We start from the raw sequence: 20339 nt of genomic DNA on the forward strand, positions 1-20339 counted from the left end.
TATCCATGATTGCTATATTTGTTTTACCAGGAAGTCCCTAGTAGAGTGCACTGAGTGTGCCAGGTCTGGTGATTCAAATGCTACTAGTGGGCCTGCAGCACTGATTGTGCCACCCACATGAGTAGCCCTAAAATGGTGTCTCAGGCCTGCCACCGCAGGCCCTGTGTGCAGTCTGTGAACTGCCATGTCAACCTGGCCAGTGTCCCCACTGACCAGGACTAACCCTTCCCTGTCTGTACACATTTGGTCACCCCTATGGAAGGCCCAAGGTACCCCCCTGGGCAGGGTGTAGTGTATGTGAAAGATAGAGCATGTACTAGTGCAGGTGACATGCTCTGGTAGTGAATTACAGCCATTTTCATTTTTCACTATTGTAAGGTTATCTTGCCCATATACTATAATGGGGAATGCTGTGTACAGTGGTTACTTGCATATCTTCCCAAAGGAGCAAGATAGGAAATAAAAGTATCCCTGAACTCAGAATTTAATAACATCTTTTAGAAAAGGTGGTTTTTAAATCCTGTGTTTGAGAACAGCACTTTAGAAAGTGGCTGTTCTCTTGTCTGACCTTTCTGTGTGCTTTGGCTGTTTGTGAATTGACTGTCTGGGTTGACAGGGCTGGGAGATTCCAGGAGACAGAATGAGTCCGCCCAGTGGTGAATAGAGAGATCTGCATCTAGATGGGAGGGAGGAGTTGCACCTGGGACCTGAATAGGACTGTGCCTGTCCCCCACAGTGCTGGCTCCACCTCCTGTGGTGCGTCTGAGGTCTCTGCCCTGCACTGTGAAAGGAGAGAAGGAATCCAGTCAACAAAGTGCTCCAGGGCTGTGATTTCCCTCCACATTGCTGGCTCCACCTCCTGCTGGGCGGCTGACAACCCTGCCCCTCTCTCTGAAAGGAAAGGAGAGGCACGAAAACAAAGTGCTCAAGGAACACCCAGACCTGGTTCAGACCGGGCTCAGAGCCCTCTTGCACAAAGGGAACAAAGACTTTTAGGGGTATAAGTACAGGACCCCTGACTACAGAAAATTAGATCATCCTGGAATCAAGAAGGAACCTCTGCCAAGGAGAAAGCTGAAACTGAAGAAGGAAGACTGTCCTGCTGTTGCTCTGCTGGACTGACCTGCTGTTGCTTTGCTGCCAAGGAGAGGGGAAGGACTTTGCTTTGTGCTGCGTCCCCTTGCTTGAAGGAATCTCCAAGGGCCTGAAGAAGAGCTGGCTCCCTGTTAAGAAGTCCCAGGAACAAAAGGACTTCACCACCAGCTTCCCTGAACTCTGCTGAGAGAGTTCTGTCCTTCCTAGAGTGCTTGGCCCATGTGTGGTGCCTCTGGGAGTTGTACCTGTGTTGGGAAGCTGGAAACCAAGATTTAAAGAACTTTCTGCAAAGTTTATCGCATCGCCCGCTTGCCGAGCGCATCCCCGTCAGTGCGAGGAAATTCCCGCCGCTACGAAGGCCAAGATCATCGCAGCGCCTGTTGCCGCTGCCAGAGCCGTTGCATCCTTAGTTTGCAGGACACACCAGACCGGTGCAGGAAGAGTATCACCGCTGCAAGCCTCGTCGCAGAGCCTGTCGTCACTGGTTGAGATCGTCGCACCGCTTGCTTGCGGACCGCATCATGTCTCTGCGAGAATCGTCGCAGAGCCATCGCAGGAGGGGCCGCGAGAGTAGAAGAGAACAGATGAGCCGCGCATAGTCGCCGCACCGGAGATCGTCGCTGCCCCAAAGATCGTCGCATCGTCCCTTTTGTAAACCGCTTCCATGAAACCTGTGCACCGGAATCCACGCAAGGTATCGCATCCCTCCCCATACAGACCTGAGTCACCGCAACACATCCGCTACGTCCAGCGGGGTTGTCGCATCGCCTCCCCAGGGTCTCAGGAGTGACGCATCGCTTGCTTTTCAACGCCACTGCTTTCACTTGGAACTTTTGTCGCATCTAAAGGTACTGTTGGCGAAAACGTGACGCAACTGTGGATTATTTTAACACAACCTTAAGAACACTTTTGAAACCATTCTTAACTGTGTATGTTGGATTTTTGTGGTTTTGGTCTTGTGTAGTGTAGATTAAATACCTTTATTTTTCTAAACTGTTTTGGAATCAGTTTGTGGTGTTTTCACTGTGTTATTGTGAGTGTTGGTACAAATACTTTACACATTGCGTTTGATGAGCCTGACTGCTCGTGCCAAGCTACCAAGGGGGTGAGCAGGGGTTATCTAAAGAGTGTATCCTACTTACTCTGACTAGAAGCAAGGGTCCCTATTTGGACAATGGTACCTACCTCTGCCAACTAGAGACCCCCAGTTCTAACATTGTTGGTCAGCGGTGGGATTTGAACTTGTATTTGTACTAGACCTACAGTGACTGGTGTACATCACTAGTGAGTGCAGACCACTACGCCACCACATACTACGGTTCAGTTTTTTTATTGGTTCTATTTTTGATCGTAACCCTGAAAGAATCCAAGCATCGTGTCTCTGAATGGTAAACCAGCAAGTGAGGTTGCAGAACTGGAGTTTGATATTGAAATGTTAAGTGATTACAAAGTAGGTCAACTCAAGCAGTTCTGCAGGAGCTTTGGATGCCCCATGAAGCGCCGCTCCAAGAAAGAGGAGCAACAGAAGGCCTTAAGGGCCTGGTGGGAGACCAAAGAGGCTGGGGAGACAGATGGTGCAGAAGTGGAGGAGGATACAGAAAGAGATGGTTTCAGGTCACAGGATCTGCTTGTGTCCAGAGCAGCCTCCAGGGCTGGCAGCAACCATTCAGCTGAAAGTTTTCCCCCAGAGGAGTTGGAGGAAAACCAAAGGGCTAGAGATCATAAGTTAGAAATGTTGAGGCTTAAATTGAAGATGAAGCAAATGAAGGAAGAGAGAGAAAGGGCGGCGGAGGAGAGCAAAAATGCCCGTGCCCTGGAGGAATTGAAATTGACCTTGGCCCATGAATTGAGAATGAGGGAGCCTCATTTGGAGCTCGACAGGCTTGAGGCCATGAGTGTCTCAGCTGAAATAAAAACATGGGCAGCTCTAGAGGCGAGCTTTGCTGAGTTGGAGGTGGAGTCCAGCTCAGATGGTGGCAGCAAGATTATAGTTTCCAGTGCTGATAGAAAGGTACAAACATCCAGAGATGTGGCAGCTGACTTGAGGGAGGGGGTTGGCATACACCAGGGGGGTTCAGGTTTATGATGCAGTTCCAGTGGAGTACAGTGTCCCTGAAGTAGATTGGCCGACTGGCACAGGGGACCATATTCCTAGTGGTGGGAGGGACACTCTACTGACTTTAGATGAGAGGTACGGGGAGAGGGGTTCCCCCCCTGGTAGAAACCTTGGTGTATGAGTGTGAAGACCAGCCAGAAGAGTGAGGGTTGTGTGACAGAGACACTAGTACACTGTCTCAGGAGAGTGGTGTGGGGTACTTGTGTGAGGCACTGGAGGGTGAGACAAAGGGTAGCTTGGTTAACAACTGTGGGGGGCTGTGTGATTCATTTGTTGGAGAGCATATGTTAAGTCCCTGTTTTCCAGAGCTGTGCCAGCACCCGGTAGAGTGTGAGTTCTCTGATCCCTGACAGCTTGCGTTGGAGGTAGACCTCCTGGTGGATTCCAGAGAGTCTGAGGAGGCATTGGGGGTTGATCCCAAAAGGAGTGGCACTGATATCTTCCAGACCTGTGAGGTGGAAGAGGTCCGGTCTCAGTGGAGAAGGAGTGAGTGTGGGACGGTGTGTCTCATGGTGCCCGAAACCCAGTCTCAGGGGCTGGAGGGTTCCTTAAGGGAACACCAGGTTGGGGGTCTTGAAGGTGCTAGTAGGCCAATTGAGGAGGATCTTCTAGTGCCAGGAGAACCTGGAGCCTCGGTAAACAGAGCTCCGGTGGTTCTGGTGTCTGGCGGTGCTGCTTTATTTGGGAGGGTACAGAAATCCAGACTGAGGGGTGAGAGGGGGAAGGAGTCCCCAGTGGGAGAACCAGTGGGTCAGGGGCTAGTCAGAAGGACTGAGTCTCTCTTTGGCATCAGACACCCTCCGGGTCCAGGCGCTGTGCTGCTGGAGACTTTGTAATGTTAGAGACTATGATATAGCCAAGTCTTCAGCAGTGACAGAGCACTGATCTTAAGCATATTTTGTGGTGGGTAAATTTTTTGCCCACCGCAAAAATACCATGAATTTTTAGGTGTTGGCCCGCAAATGTAGCTTTTTTTGGCTGTGAAATGTGCCACCCAAAGCCGCAAAATCCTGGGGAGTCTTCCAAATGTCTCGCAACTGACAGTGCATGTGTGCTGCCTTAGGCGAGACCTAAAAAGGGGCAGATCGATACAACTTAATTTTAAGAAAAAAGTCACGAGGTGGCAGCATTCCATTTTTTATCGCATTTCAAACTGATTTCATATACTATGAACTGCCACAGGAAGAGGAGTTAATGCAGTCTTCGGGAAGTTCACAAAGAAGCCGTTACAGGAGTAATGCCTCAATTATTTACCGGTAATTGCATTACTCTGAGTCCTACTCCCTCGCTTCCATTCAAGACAACCAAAGAAGGTATGCACAAAACGGGTTTATTAAAAAACACAGACAACAAGGAAATCCCACTATTCAGGAACCATAGATGAAAGAACCTTGTACCCAAAAACATCAGAACGGTCAACCTCCCGGCCAATCCTGTAATGAGAAGCAAAGGTCAACGGCGAAGCCCAGGTGGCAGCCCAGTAAATCTCAGAAATGGAAGCCCCTTGGGCCTCCGCACAAGACGCCGCCATGGACCGAGTAGAACAACCCTGAACCCCCAAAGGAGAAAGGTGCCCTGCCACCACGTAAGCCAAAGAAATCAGAGACCTAACCCAAAGACTCAAAGAAGGAGTGGAAGGATGCAAACCCCAATTCACCAGGCCCAAAATTCACAAAAAGGGAATCAGAAAGACGGAAGGGAGCAACCCGCTCCAAATAGACCAGGAGAGCCCTCCGGACATCCAAAGAGTGCAGCTACACTCCAAGCACATCCTGGCCAGAACATCCCGCTGCAACACAGGGAACACCAAAGGGGACAGAGATAGAGGCAGAGGCAGGAACCACGCCACCTCTGACCTCATCTCCACCAGGAGAGGAAACCAGGAGGCATGAGGCCAAGCCGGAGCCACTAGAACCACCAGCGCCCCTAAGGAACGGACCATCAGAAGGAATCGGAGAAGAAGGGGAAAAGGAGGAAAGGCACACAGAAGCCCACAAGGCCAAGGGCTTGAGAGAGCGTCCACCGCCCAGGCCGAACACGCTCGACTGCGGGAGACAAACTGGGCCACCTTGGCATTGCCCACACTCGCAAAGAGGTCCACCATCGGAACACCCCATTGCACCGACAGATACACAAACAACTCCTGACGGAGGCAGAAATCCACTCAGGACGGGATGGCCCTGCTGAGAGCATCCGCCAGGAAATTGGACACCCCCAAATATGAATCGCCGAGAGCGCCACCAGATGGGATTCAACGCAACCTGTTCATATAAGCCATTGCAGTGACATTGTCTGTCCTGACTAGGACAACAGAACCCCGCAGAAACCGGGAGAAGGCCCTCACAGCTAAATGTATCACCTCCAACTCCCTAAATTTTATGACCTCCTGCTCTGCGAAGGGGACCAGAAGCCCCTGGTCTGAAGAACCCCAGGTAGGCCCCCCCACCCCGAGAGGCTGGCGTCTGTGGCGACCACCAAGGGTGCCGGAGGAGAGAGAGAGACCTCCTTCAGTAGGTGACACCGAACCAGCCACCAACCCAGAGCCTCCCTGATCTGAGGGGACACCGGAACATGAGCCAACAGCGTGTGTAAATGAAAGCGGGTCCACGGAACCAGAAAATCCATAGCAGCCATATCACCCTGCACCTGGAGCCAACGAGCAGCCACCTGAACCGGGCTAGACAGAAGAGACAGAACGTGAGATTGTATATTGTCCACCCCCAAATCTATACGAAATCGAGCGCCAATAAAGAGACTATCTTGGGACGGAACAAGGAAGGGCTTCCCCACATTGATAAGAAAGCTGTGTCCCCTCAAAACGGCCAGAACCACCTTCGTGTGACCGAGAGCCAACTGGAACGTGGGAGCATTAACCAACCAACCATCCCAGTAAAGATGGAGAAATATCCCCTGACTGTGAACCAAGGCCACCAATGGAACAGAAGTTTGGTGAAGACCAGAAGAGCGGACTTCATCCCGAAGTGCAAAACCGCAAACTGGAAGTGGCAGTCGCCTATCGCAAAAAAGTAGAAAAATCTGATACACTTGAGCTACTGAAACATGCAGATAGGCTTCCTGCAGGTCGATAGACCTCATGAAGTCCCGTACCCCTACCAATGGAATGATAGCCTGCAAAGTCACCATCTTAAAGTGAATGGTCTGAACCCAACCATTTACCCTCTTGAGGTCCAGAACCAGCCGGAACCCCCCCCCCCCTCCCCGGACAGCTTCTGGACCAGGAAAAAAAAATGGAATAGCAACCTTGTCCCTGTTGCGCCAGGGGGACCGGCACGATCGCCTTCTTCACCAGAAGATCCCAAACCCCCTCCAGAATTGCCTTCTGTTTCGCCAGGGCCTCAGGGACAGGAGTACCGATGGTGCCCCAGCCGGGAGGAAGAACGACAAAGTTGATAGGATAACCGCTCCTGATAATACTCAAAGCCCAGCGAGCCCTCACATCCAAACTCCAAGCCTCTTGAAAAAACAACAGCCTCCCGTCCACAGGTCTTGAGGCCGCCTCGCCATCGTTGTCAGGACTTCCTCTTGAAGGCATCCGACTGACCCTTGGGACCCGCAATGGCAGGCGCCTTCTTGGGCTGGAACTTGCACCTACGGTCCGAAAAGAGTTTTGAGGACTGCCGGGAAGACTGGAAAGAAGAAGCGGAGGAAGGAGACGGATTCCAGAAGCAACAAGAGTGAGAAGCCAACGCCTTGCCCTTGTAAGGCAGAGCATGTTCACGTTCTTTGAAGGCCTTCGTGATCATACCGTCCAGCTGCTCACCAAACAGCATCTTGCCATCAAAGGGGATCTTAAGGAGAGAAGACTTCTCCAAAGAATCTGCATTCCAGCCAGGCATCGACAGATTCCTAAGAGCCAGGACTAAGGAACCAGAAGCCATGGCAGAAGACCAAAGCACATCCGAAAAGACGTCAGCCAAGAGCTTGGCCTACTGCTCCATGTGGACAAGTAAGCCAGAGCAATCCGTCTCCTCCTGAATAGCCGTGGCAAGCTTCTCAAAGTCTGACACCAACGACTGCGATGCATAGGCAGAGTAAATGCCAACACGCAATGACAAGTTACCAGCAGCGAAGGCCTTCTTCAGCACCCCATCCACCTTCTTATCAGTTGCATCAGTAGGAGAACACTCCTCCGGATTGATCGCTGTACGACCAATCAGAGTGGCCAACATGGTATCCACTTTGACAGAGTGAAGAAGAGAGACATCCCCCTCCTCCAGGGAGTACAACTTTTGCAAAAATCGAGGAACCGATGAGCGCTCCAGATCACACCATTCCCCAGAAATCAAGTCCTTGATGCGACCATGAATAGGCATAGCGAGCACAGGGGGCTTAACATACTGTGGAAATATGTCATCCGACCCCTCAGGAGCAGAGAACGGCGAAAACCCCAAGTTCTACCTAACGTGCTGGAAAATCACAAACATCTCTCTACAAACAAACTTCCCTGAAGAGGTAGAAGGCCGGGCGGCCCCAGAAACAGAGGAGTCCTCAGAGGGAGAGTCCACTGGACCCACCGAAGAACGAGAAACCGTGCTTTTGGCCGGAACTCTGGCAGCCAGAGCTGGATCCACAGCAGCCTCAATCATGACCTGCCCCTCAGAAGCCGACAGCAGGGTAGAAGAATCCCTCCGATCCATGGACCTACTTCGGCGAGCCAGAATCGGCACATCATCTTCAGAAGAGGAGGACAACACATTTCTGCGCTTGGCAGCACGCTTCGCCATAATGACACATCTAAATAGGGAGGCGCCACAACCATGGACCAACCAAATAGGGCAAATGTGGTGAAGTGGAGAGAAAAAACACAACCCAATCAGCAACGAACATGAGAGGAACAGAAATGATAAAAAAACGGCCTCACACGAGGCTCTTACTGAAAGAAGGACCAGAAACGGCCAGCCGAGGAATCCTGGCGTCCCCACTGCTGCCGCTTCCCCTTTCGGCCTCCAACCCGGAAAGACAGCCCCAGCCACACAGGACTGGCGACTCCGTCAGCCGGACCCCGCCTGCTCTGCCGGCCGTCAAGAGTGCACCGCGACTCCAGACTCAGTGAGGGAAAGTACCGCGCAGGCGGAAAACAACAGGGGAGAATACTCCCCCACGAAGACATCTGGCGATGAAAAAAAATCGATCAAGAAGAAGACCGCAGCAACGCAAACGGCCAGCGTGTGGTACACGCGTCTCAACAGATGAGACAAAGAAAAAACAGGAGGTTAGGAGGGGGGGGGGCTACTTATAGTCCCCGTGTGAAGAATCACGTGATATGGGTGTCTGGTGAGGCAGGGATGCCTCATAGTGTAAGGAATGGAAGTGAGGGAGGGACGAGGAGGTAATGTATATCGTTTCTGCTTCCTTATAACAGTTGCTCTTCAAATGTACAAGTACCCCTGAAAAAGCCCAATCAAGACTGTTTTCTGGGGCCGCGGAGTAATGCTTGTGATTTGGCAGCAGAAACTGATGCCATTGACAATAGCAGTAATTACTTCCGCCTGATACGACACACATGCCAATGTCGACCAAGCCATTAGAAACACAGATTTTTATTGTAAATACTGGATATAGAGTGAACCCAGCCCAATACCTCAGCGGAACGTTTTACAAAGTACATTTTTATTCAAGATGTGATGTACATAGAAAAGTGTGTTGGTTGAGACAGTTCAAAGAAACCACAAAGTGATGGAAGAGGGGGGAGGGAGCATGTAACCAAATAATGAACACCACATTGTTGTATTGGGTTTCACACAATCAAACTATATTTAACTATAAATACAGGAGGAACAGCAGAGATAAACATCAGTGTAAAATGTGGGGTTCTGTACTACACCTGTATTATGTCTGGATTTCCTCTGACATCTTGCAGCTTCACTTGAATATTACAAGAAGATATGCATCAAAAAGTCCAGCCTAAAGAGACAGCAGTTCAAACAGTGCCTGGGAACTTACTAGCTCAAGAACATTATCACAATACGGAGTATTTCATTGGTTTTCTTTTCCCCACGATCCAGAGACGTGTATGAGTTATGATCATTTCGGGCCTGCTCGAGTCTTGGTTGTCATCCTCCCCAACCATGGCACCACATACATCGAAAGGGTGCAAGGATTTTCAGCGCTACAGGCAAAATAGCATTTTGCCACTGGAGCACTCCCTCACAACTTCCCATTTTTTAATGTAATCTGCTGCTACCTCCGGGTTGCACACTAGGGTTTCTATCACCACACTTTCTGGACTCTCAAGGGCTGCAGACACAATTTTCCCACACGTGACATATTTTTTAAGACTGGATACAGGTTGGGTGCCGCCTTTCACAACTCTCAACCCAAATGGAGGGAGATGCGCATTACACTCACCATCACACATCACTTCAGGAAATTTACTAAACAAACTCTTATTTGCCAGCAATAATAGCAACGGGAAGCAAGAGTGTGTTAAATCAACATTTATTTTGGTTTCGTCAGAGGGTTCAGTATGAAAGTAAATTAGGTCCATGGTTTTAATACCAGTTACAAAATAGAAACACAAATTGTAGTAATAAATAAGAAAGGCAGATTATACAAGGACACATTAAAAATTAGCATTAAACAATTGCTTTATGTACACATGCCCAGAGGTTGCTCTTCGGTATCTAATATATGCACGTTAAGCTCAAGCTGGGACTTTCCATCATCCTCCGAAAAGACATCATATTACTTGGTGGTGCTGTGCCTTTCTGGGAGAACATGTGCAGGTGAATGTTATTTTTATAGATAAACGGGCAGCTAAAGCATTCGACTGCTATATCGGAGGTGTCCACTGTAATTCCAGGAGAGTTGGATCCATCGCAGACATATTCATAACAATAAGTGAATAATTTAATTTAATTTATTTAAAGGAGTTTGTAAAGCGCATGGTGACGCCTCCCGGCGTGTCCCCGCGCTGTGGAGCGAGCATATTAGAAGGACAGAGAGAGCACAATCACAAAGTAAAGAGGCAAGTTTTCAACTTCTTTCTAAAAGAGGACTCATTAATCTCTAGCCTGATATCCAGAGGCAGGAGGTTCCAGTGCCTAGCCGCTAAAGTGCGGAATGATCTACCTCCCATTCTAGCTTTTTTAGGGCAGGCAGTTCTGAGCAGACCCATTCCTTTGGATCTGAGTGGTCTATTGGGTTCATACAAGGATGCCAGATCCAACATATAGGCCGGTGCTCTGTGATGGATTATCCTATGGCACCATAGCATAGCTTTAAAAACAATCCTCTTACTAATAGGTAGCCAATGGAGGGCTGCCAGAGAGGGTCGTGAGGGGGCTCTGCGGGGAAGCCTTAACACCAGGCGTGCTGCCGAATTTTGTAGAACCTGTAGTTTCTTGATGTTTTTCTCCGATGTACCCAGGAGCAGTACATTCCCGTAATCAATGCGGGAAGTTATTAATGCCTGCACCATGGTACGTCTGGAGTTAAGAGGTAACAGGTCAAGGGTGCGATTGAGCGTTTTCATCACCCCAAAGCATTTGCCTACAGTTCTCTTTATATGGCTGTCAAAGGACAGCTTGTTGTCAACCCAGACGCCTAGATTCTTAGCCTCTCGGTTAGGAGGAGGCAGAGGACCCAAGCAACTGGGCCACCATTCAGCTGTCCATTTGGCCTCATTGCCTCCAATGATGAGGACCTCCGTTTTTGTACCGTTCAGTTTTAAGCAATGCTCTGTCATCCAAGTGGCCAGCTTAGTCATGCAGGCATTAAAGTTATCAGCTTCCATGGACGGGGCTTGGGTCAGAGATATAAAAAGTTGCGTATCGTCGGCGTAAGAGACAAGCTCCACGCCGAACGATTGCACCACCTCTGCCAGGGGGGCCATGTACAGATTGAACAGGGTGGGACTCAGGGCCGAGCCCTGAGGTACCCCCTGTTCAAGCAGCACCCTGTCTGAATATGTAAACGAGCTCAATTAAGATTTAGTGTATGGAAATTAATCTTAGGTGAACATCATCATTCTTCTTCAACCTACGATGGACACACCTGCTCTAGGAAAAATTGAAGTTCCTGATGGAAGAAAAGGGCAAGATCCCAAATTAAGTAACGTAGGGCCCCACCACTCGCGTGATAGGCAGGTGTCCCAGAGCTTCCGGAGTCCAGGATGTCACATGATCTCAATTGTGACACTTCAGTGCACAGGTAAAAGAGTACAACTCTTAGGTCATAATACATACAAACTGTGCAGTTCCCAGGGTGCACCGGTGCTACGTCGAATTAAAAAAGCTGTGATATCAACGAAAGCAACCAAGGAATTTGATTAAAGTTCTGCAACTGTAAATCTCAGAACACAAACAGTTCCAAAACATAGCAGTAATTTTTATTAAATAGAATTAGAAAGACGAGTGGATTAAAACAACTCAAAAGCTTGCGTCTCAACAGCAGTTAATTTAGGCTTTGCATATGCTTATATTGCTATAATAGTGTTAACTTACTCTTAGCTCAAACCGCATTACAATATAACCATTGCACCAAGAAGCATTTGTATACAAGCGGCAAAGGAGGGGAAAAAACTCTTATGAGAACTTTTGTTGTTAATTAACTTTCTATAGGCCGAAATTTACAAGCAATGGTTTTTCGTACATTTTCATTATTTGATAAAAAAAAATACAGTGTTTGCAACCAAACATATTACAGACAGTTTTATTGTTGCCTCCCAAAAATGAAACACTGGTTTAAGCACCATGCCTGCAGACTACTTACTGTCCACTGTTCAGCCTCCTGTCTGCAAATGACCGACAAGCAAATCTGGGATAAAGACTCAAAACAGTTTCCCTCCTACAACAGGTTGCCATAGCACAGCACAAGAATTGTACAACTCGTTGCTAGCATGCACTAGTTTACACTGTATATAAATGACATAGCACATTCACACTAGTACGAGGTTCAGCAAGAGTAACACTAAAATGTTGCTTTTAAAAAAGACTGAATTGTTGCAAGACTGAGATAAACTTGCAAAGTTTCGGCGTTTTAGCTCTCATGAAAAAAAGTCTTTGCAAATCCATGCTCAGTTTAATCTTGTAGCTGTTTATTATATTCTATGCTGCATCTGAACTTGTCTGTCGCAAAAATGAAGGGATGACGTAGTGAGCACCAACCACTGTCTGGGTTCGGATGTAGTTCTTTTTGCCAGAAAACGGCCGTCTTTACAGGGGGCATTGACTGTAGGTTTGTTCAGACGAGCAAGGAAGGCTGTAGAGGCAAAAGTAGCCCAAGTGCAGTAGATTTCAGACATCCCCAAGCTTTGTTTTATAGGCAGCTAATGTACTCTAGGGTGACGTAGTATATATATATTATAGGGGGGAAAGGGAATTGCCACGGGAGTTCGGCTGAATATACACATTGGCTGCATGCAGGTAAGGTATATTGGAAGTAAAATAAAATCTGTGCTCGAGGCAAAATATAATTTTGGTGCGGGAGTACTCCAAAGCTACAATTTCAGCCACTTTCGTTCACTTGGTGCCACCTGTTGTCTGGGCCTTACAGTTTGACCTTGCTTTAAGGAGGGGTGGCTTTTTTCACGACTACATGTCCCCCCAAAACTTATTTACATAGACAAGATCCTAGAATGTTTAGCTATGTTATTCCCTCACTGTTGAAATCTGTATGTAACGGTTTGTAATGGGACTGACCCTGGCAATGCACCAGGGGATATATAATAACTGGTTTTGACACTCATGGAACAAAGGGAGATATCTGGAAATAAAGACCCCAGGAACACTGCTGCCAATTCCACAGATATGACCCGGTGTTGTCACTGATACCTGGTAGTTGTGTTTTAAACTGCCGCTCGTAACGAAATTGTTTTGCATTATATGTGTGCACTAACTAGAACGGAAACAACGCAAGTACTACTACATTACCTCACAAAGGTTTATTTCAGATCGACCTTTTTTGCCTAAGGATTAACAGAGAGATCTCATTCGCGTGGGCTATCTCAGCATTCCAGAAAGCCGCACTCTATTGTGCAACCTATTTTCTGCCGTGTTTTAATTCCTAAAATAGCCAGAAGGTGGCAGCCTTGTATTAAAAATCATCAAAGAAAGACTACTCGATGCACGTAAACAGAGCCAGCACAATTGGTTGACAAATGCTGGTTTATATTAGATATTCATAATTACCGAAGTAAGAATAATGAGAATGACTGAAAAAATAACTTTCAAATAAATGATTATAGGTGGAGTTGCACTGACTGACTGGCTTTCCGGGTTTCGGACTTGCGACGACATTGAGCGCCCTGCCTACGATTATTTTGCCTCGATTCAGAGCTAATGAACACGTTAAAAATTACCCTTCCTATTGGTGGGGTGTTCGGACATCTTACTATGCGTCGGAAGGCGAGGCGTGGCTGCTGCGAGGTAATATCCTCTTAAAGCATTATACAGATGGCGCGCATTTTAAAGCTGCAGGAGATGAGAAGAAAAATGTTTTCAGGGTTTAAAAAAAAAAGATGAATATATTTTTCAATAATTGTTCACAGTGCATAACTCAATAAAACGAAGCAAATTTACCAGATTACTTGACTAGCTTTTTCTCAGTTCATGGTCTTTACCTGCTCGAGTGATCAAGAATCACGATCTGAAATACAGTCATCAGGCAAAATATACCCTTCGTATGAGGGAAATCCTCCAAGTATTGACTTTATCTTGGGATTCGAGTTAGCAAGTACCATATTCTGGAGAATCACCTTTCTGACTGAAAAATACAACTCTGGCTGCATTGAAGTTCACCAAACTGTGAACAATTCGGGCCATGGTTCGTACTGCGGGACTTAGCAGGGTGTTCTTGCTGTAGTTGGCGGCCGTAAACGTGTGGTGATGTGAAATTCCATTTCCATTACAACTGTGCATTACAACTTCGACTAAAAAGGGTTTAACATAGTTGCATTATTCACAGGGCACTGCAGGGAATTGCAGATGTGTTGGCATTGTAGCCAATTGTCACTGGCGCCTAGAATGTAAATGTATGTGTGCTCTAAAACAATTTGTGGTTTCTAGAGGTCTCTGCGTCTCTACAGTATCTTGGTTTGGTATGACCACCAGCCGAAAGTTATTTATATAAGAGAAACCTTGATATAAAATCACATTACAGCTCTAGATTTGCTTTTAACAGGAGATACCAACCATCTTTGCGTTCTGTCTATATTGTGAGCTTAGTAAATATCTTTGAATATATATCAAAGTTAAATTATTTTTCTTTTCCACCACCTGACAAGTGTGTAGCTTCTAGTGATACAAGGAGCATCTGCTCTTTCCGTAGTCTTTATATTTCTTAAACCTTAGAGTTCAGCAAAAGCAGAGAGGAAAAACAATAGTTCAGATCTATGTGTGTGTGTGTGTGTGTATATATATATATACACACACACACACACACACACACATTGCTGAAATCTAAACTATTCGGACTTTTCGAATGAAAGGAAATTTGGTATCTAGTGGGATTAAACTGGAAGAATTAAATTGCTGTTAAATGTAAGCAGCCCAGTGCCTTGAAAAGTGTGGGTTAATAATCTCTCTGTGGGACCCTAACACATCCTGGTTGCATGGGCCTCGGTAATGCAGTACACTGAATCGTACTCCTTACTGTTCAACAATGCCAGGTGGCCAGGGTCGGACTGGGACAAAAATAGCCCCGAGCGCCAACATAAAAGAGTCTCTCTTAGTAAATCAGTTAGCTAAAAACGTGACCCATGTTTGCAAATTGGGGAGGTTTTTAAATTTTAAAGACTTGCTTAGAAGTTTTTTGCAATGTAGGGGACACTACATGGATTTGAGCTTTCTGCCCCTTGATGTCGGTTTTAATATCAGGGAAATAACAGTAAAAGCAGGTTCTCTAGACCATAAAACATGCTTAAAACACCCCCAATGAACGGCCCACACCCTGATCTGCCAGACCAGCCCACCAGGCACTGCCTGAAAGGCGAGTCTGACCCTGTAGGTGGCAAACATACATTATTTAAATACAGTCCAAATGTCGGTCTACTTACCAAGATCTGCGGGGGAGGTGTTCCAGATAAAGGCACTCACTTCATTTTGATCAAGGAAAACGTATTCAAGCTTTTCTCCAGAGAATAGCATATAATTAGGGGTTTTAAACAAGGGTTTTTAAAATGTATGGTGTGTAGGGCAGAAGCTATCCAATACAGGCGGTCTTTTAAGGTTACCTGTGGATCTGGATAAGAAGGAGCATTATCGAGTCCAGAAGAGGAGTACATGAGTCTCTTCTCATGGGAGCCAGAAAAATGTCACTCTTTCTCCTTCGCCTCCTGGTGGAGGATCCCGGTTAGATGAAATATATTATTATTATCAAATCGATTCTTGGTATAGCGCATGGCTACCCATAGGCATCCCAGAGCTGGTTGCGACGGCACCACATGTTCCTGTTTTACTGCAGCTTCTGGAAAAGCCATGTTTTTAATTGTTTCCTGAAAGAGTGGTGCTGTGATGTGGATCTAAGTTGTAGGGGAAGTGCGTTGTACGAAAACATACGTACCCCCGTTCTTACCCTCCTAATCTTTGGAACTTTGGCTAGGAACAGTTTGGCAGATCTCAGATTGCGCCGGGGCGGTGGAAGGAGACAAGGGTGGAATTAATTTTTGGGCCTGTGTCCCAAAAGGTCTTGTGTGCAATGCAAAGTGATTTAAACCTAACACGCTCTGAAATGGGGAGCCAGTGCAGTGTTCTCAGTGCTGGCTTGGCTGATTGTTTTCTGGGGATGTTGTATAGTAGTCTGGCTGCGCAGTTCTGTACCACATGGAGTTTTTGTATTACGGCGTTAGGGGTGCCCAGGTAAAGTGCATTGCAGTAGTCCAACCGGGGGAGTATAAGGGGTTGCACCATCGTTCTGCATGCGTTATCTGGGAGATGTGGTAGTATTTTCCTAAGTTGCCTTAGGATGCCAAAGCAAGTGGCTGCCACTTGTACCGCTTGATGGTCTAGTTTAAGTGACTTATCCAGCCAGATTCCAAGGCTCTTTATTCTTTCCTTGGGTTCGGGGATTGGTCCGAGGCATGCTGGCCATCTTAAGTCATTGGGGCTACTGGCTGTATTACCGAGGATCAGGACTTCAGTCTTATCTCAGTTAAGCTTCAGGTGACTGGTCCATCCAGATAGCCACCTTAGTCAGACACTCTTACCAAGTCAATTGTGCTGCCATCAGGATGGTTGAGGGCTACCACCAGTTGGGTGTCGTCGGCGTATGTTACTATCTGGGCTCCAAATGGGGTGACTAGATCGGCAAGGGGTCTCACGTACACGTTGAATAGGGTGGGGCTCAGTGAGGACCCCTGAGGCACCCCACAGTTGAGTGGGATCTTCCTTGAGGTATGATTGCCTTCAAACACTTGGAATGTTCTGTCCGTTAGGAAGGACTTGAGCCAGGAAAAAGCATTTCCTGTCACTCCCACCTCCTTGAGTCTGTCTAGTAAAGTGCCATGATGTACTGTGTCAAATGCGGCTCTCAGATCCAATAGGATGAGTGCCACTGTGACCCCCAAGTAGAGGACTTTCCTTGATTCCTCAGTCACTGTTACCAGGGCTATCTCTGTGCCGTGTTTGGGACGAAACCCTGTCTGGGAGGTGTCTAAAATGTTATGGGCTTCAAGGTAGTTTGAGAGGGAGGTGTTTACGTGTTTTTCCAGAATCTTACTGACCAGGGGGAGCAGAGATACTGGACGGTAGTTGCTCCATATTTCTGGATTTAAGTTGGGCTTCTTCAAGAGTGCTCTGACCATGGCATATAAAATCTACAATAGAACGTTACACCCTCGTGGGGTAAAAGGAGCATCAAAGCCACAGAACGTGGTGCAAATTCAAGCAGGGGTCAACATTATTAATAACAGGATTTTTGGTACAGAGTGCGGCAATTTGTACGGACAACTGAAATCTGTTCCCGAACAGTCATCTGGTATCAATCACAGAGAATACTTTAGGCTGATATGTTATACTTGCATTGAGGAATGAACGCTGGGACGGACTGCTGTCGAGCTGTAGAGATCAGCCACTGTATTTTCTGAGCCATTCATCATTCAGAAAATAACAAGGCGAGGGCTTCCTAATGATGATGATGTGATCCAAGGCAAGCACACTTTTTGTTTGTTAATCTAAATCTCTTGGGGGTAGTGGGGTTAAAGTTCACTTTGTGGTTGTATTTATAAGAGAAGGCTGTCGTAGAGAAAGAACTGAACTCTACTAGAGGATGAGCAAACGAACAACGATTGCACAGAACAGGTCATGGAGAGGAACATATTAAAATAGACCAAACAATGTACTGGTATCCTGTGATTGAGGGGGACATTCTTCAACCATTGAACTGAGAGGCCTTTAACTGTATATTCAGACTTCGCAGCTTAAACATTTTCCATACTAAGATTTGTGGTTTGGCTCCTCTCCCACAAAAGTAAAAAATGCACAGAGAGCAAAAAAAAATCCATCTATTTAACCAAAATATTACTTAATCTCCGAATTGTTTTTTTTATAAAAGCGATTTCTCACATGAAAACTAAAACATTGGCTATACTTGGAATAATTAAAAAGCAGTTTTTACTTCTCAAGACATATATTATTTTGATTTACTATATCAAAGGTAGCTTTATGTTGCTTTATGTTGCATTTCTTTCCAGATCAGGAAAACCCAATGAGTTAGCTTTGGAAGAAAATGGTTTACAAATTAGAGTTAATGAAGAGGTCAAATGTACTTTCTTAAGTCTAACAATGCAATTTTTGAGGCAAATATTTGTAATCTGGCCACTTGATACAATTCCACCTTTCTTATGGTTAATGGAACGCATGTGTTAAGTGAGTCTACAACATGCATTTATTCTGTGATAGAACTCTTCCAGGCGTTTAATCTGCGAGACAGAATATCAAAGAATGATGCTAATTTGTCTCCTATCACAGCGTAAACCTTAACGGCAACCGTAATAAGCAGCAGAACAAGATCTACAATATTTTCACAGTAAACATATTTTTCGAGTTTTTGCTTTATGTCAGGAAAATACTTTTGTGTTCTTTGAATGAACTTCTTCAGTGCAGTGTAGTGTTAGATACCTTTAAAATATTAACAGAAAGAATAAATACAAAATCTGGCAGCTCAACTGCATGCTACTTAAAACCATAGGTTTCTTATTTACATTCTTTAAATGTGTTTCCTTTACCCTTCCAGGGAAAGGAAGGGGGTAAACATTTAGTAACTGTAAAAATAGATTATTTTCCAGCTGAAACAATACTTGTGGTTAAAACTGTACAATCCTTCCATTTTGTTCTACGCTCAAGGACTTTACAATAGCAATCTTAGCACAGACGACCACTGAAGGACAGGGGGCAATGAAGGAGCTCCTTCAACATGCGGAAAAGAAGAATCACATCTCAGACATAGATGGGAACCAAAGCACACACCGCTCTGGCCACAGAGCCAAAGGGGTGATTCTCATGATGTTCAAAGTGGCAATGAGTCTGGCCACCAGAAGGAACAAATGTTTTCTCGTCTGAAAGCGTGAAGCGTTGACGCTCTTCGCACAAATCCATCCATATTATGTAGGACACAAAACTGAAAAACAAAAATCAAAATGATTAACGTCAGTACACTAGTTCGTACAATTTATAAATGGGACAACTTTCTTATGCAAAAGCTACGAGTGTTCATTTAAAGCCTAAAAGCTAAATGGCATCAAGGCAACGCAGACTACTCTTAGCAGGCTAGAGACGGCAACAAATGGGAGAATCCCTTGCGCGAATTCCAGTTGACCAGTTACAGATAGGCTGTACTGGATCGAGTCTTGGCATGTGCTCTTTGGGCTTTCGACTACATATTTCAAGCAGAAAAAAAAATAAAGGAAGTCTGCTGGATAAATACGAATACCTAATTAAAACTAAGACACTATCAGAAACTGATAATCAGTTCCAATAGTGTATTGGAATCAAATGGAATTTTGTCCAGAGCGGTTCAGTAGATGTTGAAAAACCACACAAGCCAGTAGCTGGGTCCAGTATGAACCATTTTCTGCAGGAATTTCCACAAAGGCCACAAATGAAAAATGTGAGGAGTGTTTTAGAGAGCAGCAGCCATCGGGAATTTTGCACACAGCTATCAGAGCCGATCAATTACTTTGTATAACATTCAGATGAGGCAAGAGGAAGGAACAGCAGTTTTACAACTAAGCTTTTTATTTTCCTTTGGCTGCTGATTTCTTTCTCTGATACTGCTGAATCTTCTGCCAAAATTCTGAGTGGGACTTAAATTTATTCTGCACAGTTTCAGGCAAGTTATAGAGGGCGCCTTTCCATCAAATTCTAAAATGTGTTGATTTACATTTGGGCACAAAATGGCAAAAAACTGAGAATATAATGGAATACATTCATATTTTTGATAGCCAACATCTTAAGAAATTCGATTTTCTAAGAACTATGGAAGTCATTTCAAAAGCGATAAAAATAAAAGACTACACTAAATTCGGGAATGCTAATCCCGCACTGCGCACCGTTTCAAAAGTTCACTTGATAATTGCTGCTCGGTTTAGATCGAGTTTCAATTGGCCAATTATAGAAACTCCATTTAGTCGTTCTCCCAGCCTTGTATCACGTGACACCAACTTCATTTGTGCTCGTTGAGATGTCATCAATAAAGCGAAAGGTCACAACAATCTGGGATCGGGAAGGCTCGGGTCATTCCGTTTCCCTCTTAACACCAGCTTCCGTCCAAACGGAACAGGAAGAAACAAATCCCTTCACTTTTGGGACAAGACCATTAATATTCGAGTGTGAACTTCAAAACGGTGAGCGGTGCACAGAAAGCGGGGCTTTTACAGTGAAGGGGACCAGAACACGTGACGTCACATAAGGCGCGCTCACATTCACGGACATACGTACTACTAGGATTAACACAGAAATGAGCTGACCAAAAGGCATGTTTACAATTTGTTTTACATGTTGTGCAATAGCGTTGTGTGCGGAGGTCTGCTGCTGCCAGCTACTGCTTTACTCATCACTTGACGTACATGTATGTTCTACATAGACTCAACCAAGCTAGCTGTAAAAAACATAGGCAACAAAAATATAGTAGTATACTATGACAAAAATGGATCATGTCAAAACGGAATATA

General features: G+C 45.9%; 1 protein-coding gene across 2 annotated transcripts in view; it reads right to left on the reverse strand.

Annotated features, from left to right (window-relative positions):
* Positions 1-9654: 9654 nt before the first annotated feature.
* FEZ2 (fasciculation and elongation protein zeta 2) overlaps positions 9655-20339 on the reverse strand; it is a 473881-nt gene continuing 463196 nt past the window's right edge. For both annotated transcript variants that reach the window (XM_078649276.1, XM_078649275.1), the window contains one exon: positions 9655-18787. In XM_078649276.1, coding sequence (XP_078505402.1) covers positions 18771-18787 — 17 coding nt within the window. In that variant the 3' untranslated portion in view covers positions 9655-18770. The remainder of the gene's footprint in view (positions 18788-20339) is intronic.

This window comes from Lissotriton helveticus, chromosome 6 (genome assembly GCF_964261635.1).
Source record: "Lissotriton helveticus chromosome 6, aLisHel1.1, whole genome shotgun sequence".
In the NCBI taxonomy this organism is placed as follows: Eukaryota; Metazoa; Chordata; class Amphibia; order Caudata; family Salamandridae; genus Lissotriton; species Lissotriton helveticus.